This window comes from Frankliniella occidentalis, unplaced genomic scaffold (genome assembly GCF_000697945.3).
Source record: "Frankliniella occidentalis isolate FOCC.00 unplaced genomic scaffold, Focc_3.1 Scaffold7, whole genome shotgun sequence".
NCBI lineage: Eukaryota > Metazoa > Arthropoda > Insecta > Thysanoptera > Thripidae > Frankliniella > Frankliniella occidentalis.
In genome coordinates, this window is record NW_026267137.1 from 3,221,255 (window position 1) to 3,231,812 (window position 10,558).

General features: G+C 47.2%; 4 protein-coding genes across 4 annotated transcripts in view; 3 read left to right on the forward strand and 1 right to left on the reverse strand.

The window, feature by feature from the left end:
• The first annotated feature begins 288 nt into the window (after nucleotides 1-288).
• LOC113210066 (WSCD family member AAEL009094) lies at nucleotides 289-3,233 on the forward strand. Its single transcript, XM_052273372.1, has 4 exons — nucleotides 289-340; nucleotides 657-922; nucleotides 1,010-1,517; nucleotides 1,600-3,233. The coding sequence occupies exons 1-4, from the start codon at nucleotides 289-291 to the stop codon at nucleotides 1,938-1,940; spliced, it is 1,167 nt and encodes a 388-aa protein (XP_052129332.1). The 3' UTR covers nucleotides 1,941-3,233.
• Nucleotides 3,234-3,356: 123 nt separating this feature from the next.
• LOC113210076 (uncharacterized protein F21D5.5) lies at nucleotides 3,357-5,754 on the forward strand. Its single transcript, XM_026427896.2, has 8 exons — nucleotides 3,357-3,691; nucleotides 3,815-4,197; nucleotides 4,265-4,402; nucleotides 4,475-4,654; nucleotides 4,733-5,014; nucleotides 5,093-5,380; nucleotides 5,463-5,524; nucleotides 5,605-5,754. The coding sequence occupies exons 1-8, from the start codon at nucleotides 3,553-3,555 to the stop codon at nucleotides 5,729-5,731; spliced, it is 1,599 nt and encodes a 532-aa protein (XP_026283681.1). The 5' UTR covers nucleotides 3,357-3,552; the 3' UTR covers nucleotides 5,732-5,754.
• A 118-nt stretch (nucleotides 5,755-5,872) lies between these two features.
• On the reverse strand, nucleotides 5,873-9,064 carry LOC113210075 (intraflagellar transport protein 74 homolog). The gene is made up of 8 exons (XM_026427894.2): nucleotides 8,414-9,064; nucleotides 8,038-8,244; nucleotides 7,715-7,964; nucleotides 7,432-7,628; nucleotides 6,926-7,330; nucleotides 6,513-6,839; nucleotides 6,194-6,418; nucleotides 5,873-6,104 (listed from the first exon to the last, which is right to left on the reverse strand). Exons 1-8 carry the CDS (start codon nucleotides 8,477-8,479, stop codon nucleotides 5,886-5,888), a joined length of 1,896 nt encoding a protein of 631 aa, XP_026283679.1. The 5' UTR covers nucleotides 8,480-9,064; the 3' UTR covers nucleotides 5,873-5,885.
• A 1-nt stretch (nucleotide 9,065) lies between these two features.
• Nucleotides 9,066-10,558, forward strand: part of LOC113210067 (SLIT-ROBO Rho GTPase-activating protein 1) — a gene marked incomplete at its 5' end in the record, with an annotated part of 52,373 nt that continues 50,880 nt past the window's right edge. Inside the window, 1 exon segment of the mRNA XM_026427884.2 lies at nucleotides 9,066-9,400. Within this exon segment, the coding sequence (XP_026283669.1) occupies nucleotides 9,316-9,400 (85 nt within the window).

Sequence of the window (10,558 nt, forward strand, 5' to 3'; positions counted from 1 at the left end):
CGCCCTGCCCTGCCCCGCTACGCCGACCCGCAGCCCCCCGCGAGGCGGGCCGCGCTCACTTGTCACTCCAACGACCAGGGCGGTAGGTCAGCGAGGGCGGCCTAAGGGTGGGAAAAGGGGGGCGGGGGCTGGATTATGGAACAGAGACGGTGGCGGCAGGACGCGGCTGACGGCAGAATATATTCATATTGCAAAAGGAGCGCAAATAAGCCGAGGAAGGGGCCGCCTGTCCGAGCGCGAGGGGGAAACGGGTGATAACGAGTGATAAGGGGCCGCCCACGGGCCTACATGCTCACTTACCAACCTCCTGCCTCTCGTTCCAGTGAGCACTCCGGCGGATGTAGGGGCGGTCCGACCGTTCCTGTGGACAGCGGCCCAAGCGGGGTGAGTATATCGGCGAGTGTCGGTCCGGCGCGGACGGTCCGATCCGAAGGGAGTACTTCACTCACACAAAAATCAGTTCAAGACTTCTGAAAAAATCAGAAGAAAAAATTTAAAAAATCAGATAAAAAAAATCAGAAGGAAATGAGAAAAATTTAAAAAAAAAAGTTAAGGAAAAAATTTCGATTAAAAAAATCTGAAAAGTTGAAGTACCCCTCGGGACGGCCTTGCACGCGCTCGGCGACTCCTCTGACGACCTGCTCCTCTTCCTGCAGCGTATCTCGGCGCGGTGCGGGCGCCCGGGACGCACTGGGGGCCGCCGGGGTCGGGGTGGGGCGTCCCGCCCGCGGGGCCCGGGCCCGGGGGCCGCGGCTTCCGCACCCCGCTGCGTGCGCCTCTGCGGATCCCCCTGCCCCGCGCCACCCGCGCCAGCTGGTCCACGTGCCGGCTGTGGATCCTCATCACCGTCATCAGCGTCTACCTCCTGGGCGTGCTGCTGCTCTCCTCCGTCAGCTTCCAGACGGGGCCTAATGGAGAAAGGGTGAGACCAGAAAAGCGAATACGGCTGCAGTAATTCAACTGACAACATTGTGATGTATGCTTACCTCCCGGGCCGTCCTGTCCGCAGACTCTGCACGTGCCGGAGCTGTCCGGGTTCCCGTACGCGCTGGCGGGCGGGCGGCGGATGCCGTTCCCCCGCGGCCCGCTGAGCAGCGTCCTGGGGGGCGGCGGCGGCGGCGGGCCCGTCGGCCGGTCCCGGGGGCTGCAGTGGTGCCAGCCGCTCCGCTTCCTGGACAACGACCGGCCGCGCGCCGTCACCGCCCTCGCCTCCTTCCCCGGCAGTGGCAACACCTGGCTGCGCTACCTGCTGCAGCAGGCCACGGGCGTCCACACGGGCTCCGTGTACAAGGACTTCGGCCTGCTCAAGAACGGCTTCCCCGCCGAGTCGGTGAGCAACGGCACGGTGCTGGCCGTCAAGACGCACGAGTGGGGGCCGGTGGCGCGCGCTCCGTTCCACCGCGCCGTGCTGCTTGTGCGCTCCCCGGGCCCCGCCATCCAGGCCGAGTTCAACCGCCAGAGCGGCGGGCACATCGGCTTCGCCGCGCCCGACCGCTACCGCCTCAAGAAGGGCCGCTGTGAGTACCTCGACTCGGCTCCGAAGTCCTTTCCGCGCACCGCCCTCGGTCTGATCGATGTCTCTGTACTTCTGTGTTCCAGTCTGGGCCAACTTCGTGACGGCCAAACTGGCGGCCTGGCGACAGACCAACATTGACTGGCTCACCAACTTCACCGGGCCCACGCACATCGTCCTGTACGACGACCTGGTGCGCGACGTGGAGGGCACGCTCAGGGCCATCCTCGACTTCCTCGAGCACCCCGTCACCGACGACGCCATGGCGTGCGCCATCGAGCGCCGGGAGGGCATCTACCGGCGCAAGCGGCGCGCGCTGGCCGCCAACTTCGACCCCTACACCCCGTCCATGAAGTCCATGCTGCGGGACCAGCAGGACGAGGTGTTCGCCCACGTCAAAAAGTACCAGCAGCTGGCCGTGAGCTGAGACGGCGAGCTCGCGGACCTCGCGTCGAGGGAAGGACACGACGAGCAAGCATGAAGCTTAGCCGGGCAGTAACTCGTTTACGGTTTTACGACCGAAACTTAATGGTGATAGTGGCCTTGAAAGCAGCCTAGTATTGACGAAGGGCCTCTTGCAGTGGCCTAAATGTGTACTTTCTTTAGGCCTACAGAAACGTGATAAAAACAGACGTCAACTCAGGGAGATATTTATCTCACATGTATATAGGGACTTGTACCTTCAAAATCACATTCTGATCAAAACCAGGCTGGGTTAGAATGAATGGAAGACAACCAGTCTTTAACAAGTCTTGGCATCAGCCAAAATCAGTATTGGTAGCTTATCTGTGATGTTCGTCAGCCCAAATAATATGGTTCAATCTGTAATTGTAAGACTATGTGAAATTTGTTTAAATTGATACAGGCTGACTCTTTGATTTTTCCTTACGAAGAGTATGGCTTATTATGAGGCGCAAAAGGTAGATCATATCAGTCAAATATATTAAGAGACTTGGGCTTGTTGCCCCTGTTGACCATCTGTAATTAAGGATCAGCGCAAGTATGAACAGGCAGTCATGATAACCCAAGTTGAAGTTAAATGACTTACGAAGAGATCTTCAGAGAGCTTCATAAATCCTAGTCCAAAGCACCCTCACTGACTAAGTGCATAGGTCCATAGGTAGCTCATAGGTATATTAGAATATCCAAGGATGACTATGAAATAAAAGCAAAAGCTGGTAATGTTATTATACTGGAAATAAGATAAGTTAGTTAACACTGGTGTTAACTTGATGTAACTTACTTCAATCTTCATGGCTCTATGCAATGACCAGTGATATTTAAGAGCACATAAAACAAGTCCATCTAAAGCAGCAAAATATTTTATGTACATGGTTTTGCACCCCGCTTTCTTCATTTTCTTTTTCGCATCAAGTACATTTTCTAATTCCTTTTGGTATTACTACAGTTTTTATAATTTTTATCTTGCATTCCTTGCTTGTCAGTAAGAATGTATGGCAAGTTCTGGAAGAGAGAAAGAGATCTGATGAGAAAACATGAAGTAGATCATTTGAGTATCTGCATTGGGCCAGTGACATTTACATGTACATATGAATGACAGCTTTAGGAGCGCACAAAAAATGTGGAGTTTACATCAAGGTACTAGTATAAGTCTACTACTCTGCAATGTAAAAAATGTTAAAAAGAGAAAATAAAAGTTTCAAAAAAAAAATATAACGGTTTAGTTGGAAGGGAGGTGTAAAATACGAACAATACAGGACAATATATTGCAAACTTCTACGCTGAAATACCAAAACTTTCACCACATACAGCCATGCATGCACCATGCATGAACAACTCGTTCGTAACAGGAAACACAGGAAATAGAAAACCTATTCGGGTAGGTTATGTCTGCTGTTTCCGGCTCAGTCACTTTATATTTCTCATACACATTATCCACAACTTCGTAACGTAGTCTCGCAGAAGGGTTGTATCAACAAACGAATCAAACATGTTCTACAGTCAATCGCTTAAAAGAGAGCGGAGCGGGCGTCTTGAATGGCTTGAAAGCAACGTTTTTATTGTACACATATGTCGGGATGTCAAAGATGTCAACATGCTATTTAGTCTGTGCAAGAAGTCGACACATTCCAATTGAACTTCCTCATCTCCAGGACGTTGTCCTTGGAAGATGTCCTGAAACGCAAATTGTGGATAAGCGGTGTTCAAAAACTCAGTGTGAGTACAATATAACCTCTGAATTTAGTAATATTGAATAAAACTGAAGAGTCTTACTACATACCACACTATTACTTTATACCCACATTTACCTGAAGTTCTCTATTTTCCTTTATGTCCAAGTGACATTTAGAGCAGATCTCATCAACCGGTCAGCCACAGTAAAACAGACTGGACCCAACTTGTCAGCTGTCAACGGCTCACCACTTGGGAGAAACTGTGAAAAAATTGTTCATGATGGTGCTGTTGTGCAATTTTTACTTGGTCAATATGAACACTGGGTCAGGTTTACCCCTGAGCCCAAGTCTTCAGCAGCATCTACTAAGCGAAGTTCAAATTCTGGAGAATCCATGGATTCAAAGAAACATTGTGGAAGTAGTTCTAGAATAAATGATCTTTCTGATTCTTCTGTTCTTGTCAAAAAGGCAGAGAAAAGCATGTGGCACTCAGTAGATGGTGGACGGCTTCTTGTGTATGAATGCCAAGGCACTTGTCCCTCTGAAAAGGTAAAATCTTCCTCAGTCCCTGTGTAGTTTGTCAAAGTTCTATTTTTAAACCTGAAATACTTAACAGGTAGCAGCATATGATATGGATGGAACTTTAATTATTACAAAGTCTGGAAAAGTGTTTCCTCAGTACCCAGACGACTGGAAAATTCTTTGGCCAGAAATACCTACAAAGCTTCAGAAATTGCAAAAAGATGGTTACAAAGTAAATACATCATCTTGGTATAAAAGGAATTTTTCAAATTTTCAGAAATGAAACTAATAGTTTTTGTTGTAGATAGTTATATTCACAAACCAGGCTGGTATATCCCGAGGGAAGACAAGTGCTAAAGAAATTCAGCAAAAAATTGAAAAAATTGTTGCAACTTTGAATATACCTATGCAAGCTTTTGTTGCCACTGGTGATACTATATTCCGTAAACCTGCTCCTGGCATGTGGGACTTTCTCCTAAAACAGGTTTGTTCATAAAAATCTTGATTTAATATTTCAATTTCTATCAATTTTTTTACTGATTCAATCAAAATTAACTTTTAGTGGAATGGACGGCAAGAAGTAGACATTACAAATTCTTTCTACTGTGGGGATGCTGCAGGGCGTCCAGAGAATTGGGCTCCTAAGAAGAAAAAAGATTTCAGCTCTTCAGACCGTTTATTCGCCAAAAATCTTGGACTAAAATTTTATACACCTGAGGAACATTTTCTCGGCCAAAAGGCAGTACAAGTTAATTTTCCTGAATTTGATCCTTCTGAGATGCCAGAGGCAGATGCACCACTGGTTGACCCTCCCCATTCTTCTGTTACATCTTCAAACCAAGAGGTGAAAGGGAGTTGAACTTGTGTCTTCATTAATATGTTAATTTTGGTGTATTAAGTTTGATTCTTAAAAATATTTCAGCTCCTCTTACTGGTTGGCTTTCCTGGTTCTGGGAAAAGCTTTTTGTGTCGTGAGTATCTCCTACCTGCTGGATATTCTCATGTGAATCGAGACACCTTAGGGTCTTGGCAGAAATGTGTTTCAGCAACAAAAGCTGCCCTTGAAGCAGGAAAAAGTGTTGTTGTTGATAATACAAACCCTGATCCAGAATCTCGGGTAAGATTTGTTGAGGTGGCCTCAAAATTGAAAATTCCATGCAGATGTGCTATAGTTGGAGATTCAATTACCAGAGCTAGACACAATAACAAGGTAATGCTATGTTCTTAAGTAGAGTAGTTTAGTGCTCTAAGATAATATCAATTTTATCTGTCCAAATTATTTCTATTTCCAGTTTCGTGAGCTAATTGGTGAAATTCATGACCCTATATCTGAAATGATAATGAATTCACACAAGTGAGTCTTTTACTGATCCATTAATTATTTTTTTAAATCTTTTTCCAGAGGCTTCTTCATTAATTGACCCTTTATTCCAGGTCTAAGTACAAGGAACCACAACTCAGTGAAGGGTATGAAGAAATAATTCGGATAAATTTCAAACCTAAATTTAGAACAAAAGAACATGAGCATTTGTATAAAATGTATTTATTGGATAAGTACTAACAAGTGAATATCTGTACCAGCATGCCCCCCAATGAAAATTATTATTTACATCCTTGCTGTAAAACAGTAAAATTCAAGTTTTGTTGAAATCATACTAAGGTCAGAGATTTGACTAAATTAAAGTTTCGCTCTGCATTTTCAAGGGGGCCATAGTCTAAAAAGCAATGTTTGGACTAGGCCTCAATGATTCCTTTAAAATATTGTTGTATGACTGTACAGTTTTACATGCTTCTGCTTTAACTGGTCCACAGTCTGTTTCACTTTTCTTGGAGGCAACAAACTCTCTTATTGCAAAATTGTTCTGCTCCAACAGTGTCAATTTTCTCTCCAAGTTGCTGAGTTGAGCATATGTTTCATTTTCTGAAAGCTGCTTCTACAAAGAGAAAAGTAATTTTTTAGAATATTCAATAAGATGGTGCTTAAGAAAAATTTGTGGTCCAGTAAAATTATCTATGTATGTACCTTCAACTCAGCATGACGTTCTTGTATTCTTTTTCGCTCCGCTTTAGCAATGTCATAAGTTTGTTGCAGTTTCACCTTCTTTTTTAGTAGTTCTTCTCTTTTTGCCTCGCATGCAGTTCTGAGAGAACCTAGGTCTCTTAGTTTGGGAAGTTCTCCTTCCATGGTTTTCATTTTTTCACTCAGGGATACCATTTCTTGTCTTGCCTTTGTTTCTAGTTCAGCTACCTATAAATATAATATGTGAAATTTAAATAGAAACTTTGAAGTTTTGATTTGTTAAGTTTGAACATTTTTCCAAGAAATTAATTTAAACTTTTACCTTGTCTAAACTCATTTGTAGTTGTGCTTGCTGTGATGCAAGAGATTCAATTGTCTGTTTGGATCGGTCAAGCTCTGTTTCATTCAATGACAATGATTCCTGGATGGCACCTAATGTATCTTTGTCTGGTAACCCATGAGCCACTCTGGTTACAGCTTTTGCCAGACCTTGAAGTTTCTGGACAACCTCCTTTCCTAGCTGCTCAATTCTTTCTGTTTCCTGAGATCGATTTTCCTCAAATGTTGCCAAGAAACTCTCAATTGTCTCTTCTCTCCGCCTCAGTTCCCTATACTTCTGATGACGCTCACTCTGACTCTCCTCAAGGTCCTAAAAAGGTTTTTTGTTTTCAAAATGTGAGTAATTTTAAATCTTAACATGTTTGCATTGGGAAAGATATTGGTAATTATAATTACCTGATCCAACAAGTCTATTTCTTCTTGCCTCCTTCTTGCTGTCTCTCTCAGTTCTGTAAGCTGTCGCTCCATACTTGCTGTTTCGGCATTGTCCTCCTTGACATGCTGCAATAAGGTCTCTCTCTCCTGGGCTGGAGATGCACGTGTTTGTTCCTCAGCTACAAGCTGGTTTCGCCTACTTTCAGCCTCTGCTAAACGAGCATGTAAGTGCACAGCTTCCTGTTTTACACGAGACATTGAAAGTTGATCTTCAAGGGTGGCTTTCTTTGATGTTAAGCCATCAAGTTTAGTTTGCAACTGATCCATGGCCATTTGAAGTTGTTGATTTTGTTCACCTAATTGGGAATATTTTTGGCGCAAAGGTGGATCCATTGCTTCAATTAGTCCATCAGCCATCTGCCTTTCCTATTACAAAATTTGTTCAATGTGTTAATGGGCGCTTTCTAAAAATTTAGTATAGTATTTTGCACGTTAGATAATAATGTTATTTTTTGTGTACACATTACCTGTTGTATTTCTTTTTCGAGTTGAGTTATTTGGGCCTCCCTCTGGCGTCTTTCTTCAAAGATCTGTTCCAGAGCAGCTTTACGTCTTTCATTCACACCTCTCAATTCTTTGGTTTCAAGTTCGACATCTTCCTTTGAAGTGTCGGTGCTTAATTTATCAACAACTAAGTTCAGGTCTGCTAATTTACCTTGTAATTCTAGAATTTTACATACCACAGTCAACATCATTAAATGGTCATAAAAATATATCAAATTGGTTTAGATGACGTTTCAAGCCATTTACCTGTTAACTCCTGAGCCATTTCCTTTGCTCGACGATCATAAGTCAAATATGTTGATTGCTCTTTTCCTAAAGCTTCAAGCTCATTGTTCAATTTCTGAATTTCAGCACCTATTTCTCTTGACTTCATCTGAATTAGGCCTTGAAAATAACGCTTGTCTTGTATTTGGCGAGGCATTGGTCCTCGTGGTGCAGCTGATCGAAGACCAGACAGACCTTGTTGTGTGACTGGTCTGTCTAGCACATTCATAGCCTGGTAACACATCAATAAAGCGTAACTGCTCTTTCTTTATGTATTGTCATACTGATCCATTTATTTTACTTACTGTGGATGGAGGTCGCCCCATTGAGGAACCAGCTCTAGTAGGTGGTGGTTGGTACTGCATAGCTGATGTCAATCGACTTGCTGTGCCGGGAGGTATAGCACTGAGCATTCCCACTGCTGATGGCGGTCTTGCTGATGGAGGCCTATTCATTCGTCCAGCAGAAGTTGGAGGTCGTGATTGTTGAGTGTACAGTCGTGATGTGCCAGCCTGTTCAGAGATACTTCTATATTTTGACTACCTGGCATTTCTCAACATGGACCCAGGGTTAAATTGACAATGATATTACACAATTTCTCAACGTCTAAATGAGATTCTTGAAAATTGAGGTGTGTATTTTATTAAGCACTATTGTATCTTTGGTAGAATAACAATTTACCTGAGATACCCCGCCATCCTCCCTTCGCACTCGTGTCATCGGACGTTCTGAAATACCATTCTCCATTTTCACTCTAACGATGAAAATCACAAAACCATTAACAAGGTGTCTCCAATGTGGATCGAAAGACGAAGTCTCGCCTTGTGTTTATGTTTTGAAGCTGTCCGTTGCCATAGCGACCGTAGCAGAAGACAGAAAGTGATGGTGGGGGGGGGGAGAACCTGGACGATCTGGACGCAGTTCCAAACCCAACCGATAGGTGGCGCGCGAGCCTCTTCGCTCTCACGGCTCCCCTCTCCCCGAACCGGCGGCGTTGCTAAGCGCGTTGCTAGGGAGCGAGCGCGCTCGCTCGGCAAGCCAAACAAAAGCAAAGGCAAAGCAGCCGAACGGCCGCCCCGCGTCGAGCCCGAGCCGAACCGCCGCCGAACGCAAGCACAACAGTAACAGTTGCGTGCCCGCCAGCCGCGAGTCGAGTGCCGTGCCGTGGTGTTCCGTTCCCTGTTGAGCGGAGCCGTGAGTGACCGCCGCGCGCGCCGCACCGAGAGAGGCGAAAAGGACCCGGCTTTTGCACATTGCTCTCGGTGTCCTGTGACTCGAGTTTGTGTGTGTGTTTGTGCGTGTTCCACGGGAGCCTGGATTTGGATTACCTCCCGCCGCCTCAGCACAGCGCGGGCTCAGCCGGCTCAGCCCCCCGAACAGGCCATGAAGCCTCAGCCGCTCCAGGCAGCGGCGGCAGGTTAGGCTCCGGCCCCGCGACTCAGCAGCAGCGAGCAAGTCCATTGAGCCGCAGCGTATGCGCTGATAGTGCAGTGCGAGTGATTGTGTGCGAGCGAGTGAGAGCGAGAGTGAGTGCCCGTCGGCCCAGCGGAAAGAGAGAGAGAGGGAGAGAGAAGACGGCTGAGATGGACGAGGATGACAGCGGCCCAATGGGCACCAAGTCGCCCATCAAGCGTCTCGGCTCGACCCGCAAGCAGATGTTCTTCAACAGTAAGTGCCGTCACGATTAACTACAGCGAAATAAAAGAAATAAATCGGAATTGTGTTTTGTTTGAAAGCATTTCAGCATTTGTGCCCCCTGTTTGAGGACGACGGTTAGGTCCGACGAGCAACGCTTACGCCCCTCTGTTCGGGCGTGATGCACTTCCACCAGCCTGTCAAGGGACCTGCAGGCCACTAGCCGCACGCTACTCAAAGTTCTTCCACGTACATACATGTGTGTGTGTGGAAACTTTGCGGCGATACAGTCCATTCTCCCTACTCGTTACGTTCGATTATTCTCGCTCGGTGGCGAGGATCAGGTCAGGTCCAGCAGCAGCCGGCTCGGTTGCGTCAGCGGCTGGACAAGTACTGCCAGGTGGTGGTGGCTTATGGTAATGGAACTCGACGAGGTGCGTCTTGAGGGGTCGTCGCCGCGGCTGTCTCCTGGAGAAGATAAAACTTGTCAGGCCTTCCCGCGGAGACCATTGCCTGCGGACGACAGCCCAGAGAGGGGGGCGCCCCCCCCCCCCTCCTCCCCGGGGGCCTCAAGACCCCAGGACGCGCTGCTGAGGTGTTATTAGGCATCCGTGTAATGATTAGTTCCAGGCCAAGCAGCAGCAAGCAGTCTCCCCCTCCCCTCCCCCCACCTTTCCACTTCAAACCGTCTCCAGCAAAGCGTCGGAGAACGGAATAAGTGCAGAGCGGCCTTTTTGCGCGACTCGTTATACGGTTTTGAGGGGAAAGAACCATTTGCCTGGAAGGCCTGATGCGGGCTGGGCTGCTGCAGCAGCAGGTCCACGATGACCGCGCCCGCGCCGCCCAAAGCCGACCGTCCGACGAACTGTCCGCCGCCGCCCCGGGGCGACTCTCGAGACGACGAAGATGCGTTTGTTTGGTGGGATTAAGACAAGAATGAAGAAGAGACGCCGTTAATGAGCCTCCTCTCGGTTCGGCTCCTCTTCTTTCACCGTTGTCACGTGAATTGGAAACTTTTATTTTCGGAGAGGGGTGTGTGTGTGTGCCCGCGCGCACCTGGTGCGCCTCGTCTCCCTCGCCTTTGTTTGTGGCGAATGTGTATGAGTGCTTATCTAATCGCGTAGTAGTAAGTACTACGCGGTGCAGTTCGGCACTGTATCGCCGCCGGCTGTCTGTCGCATTGGGGGGGGG

Excerpts from the sequence above, each read along its gene's own strand:
- LOC113210066 (XM_052273372.1), top strand. The coding sequence starts at position 289 with ATGCTCACTTACCAACCTCCTGCCTCTCGTTCCAGTGAGCACTCCGGC. Across the intron at positions 341-656 it reads CAGTGAGCACTCCGGCGGAT|CGTATCTCGGCGCGGTGCGG; the intron begins GTAGGGGCGGTC and ends CTCTTCCTGCAG. Across the intron at positions 923-1,009 it reads CGGGGCCTAATGGAGAAAGG|ACTCTGCACGTGCCGGAGCT; the intron begins GTGAGACCAGAA and ends TCCTGTCCGCAG.
- LOC113210076 (XM_026427896.2), top strand. The coding sequence starts at position 3,553 with ATGTCAAAGATGTCAACATGCTATTTAGTCTGTGCAAGAAGTCGACAC. Across the intron at positions 4,403-4,474 it reads TGCAAAAAGATGGTTACAAA|ATAGTTATATTCACAAACCA; the intron begins GTAAATACATCA and ends TTTTTGTTGTAG. Across the intron at positions 5,381-5,462 it reads GAGCTAGACACAATAACAAG|TTTCGTGAGCTAATTGGTGA; the intron begins GTAATGCTATGT and ends TTCTATTTCCAG.
- LOC113210075 (XM_026427894.2), bottom strand. The coding sequence starts at position 8,479 with ATGGAGAATGGTATTTCAGAACGTCCGATGACACGAGTGCGAAGGGAG. Across the intron at positions 7,965-8,037 it reads TGGGGCGACCTCCATCCACA|GCTATGAATGTGCTAGACAG; the intron begins GTAAGTAAAATA and ends ATGTGTTACCAG. Across the intron at positions 6,419-6,512 it reads TACAAATGAGTTTAGACAAG|GTAGCTGAACTAGAAACAAA; the intron begins GTAAAAGTTTAA and ends TTATATTTATAG.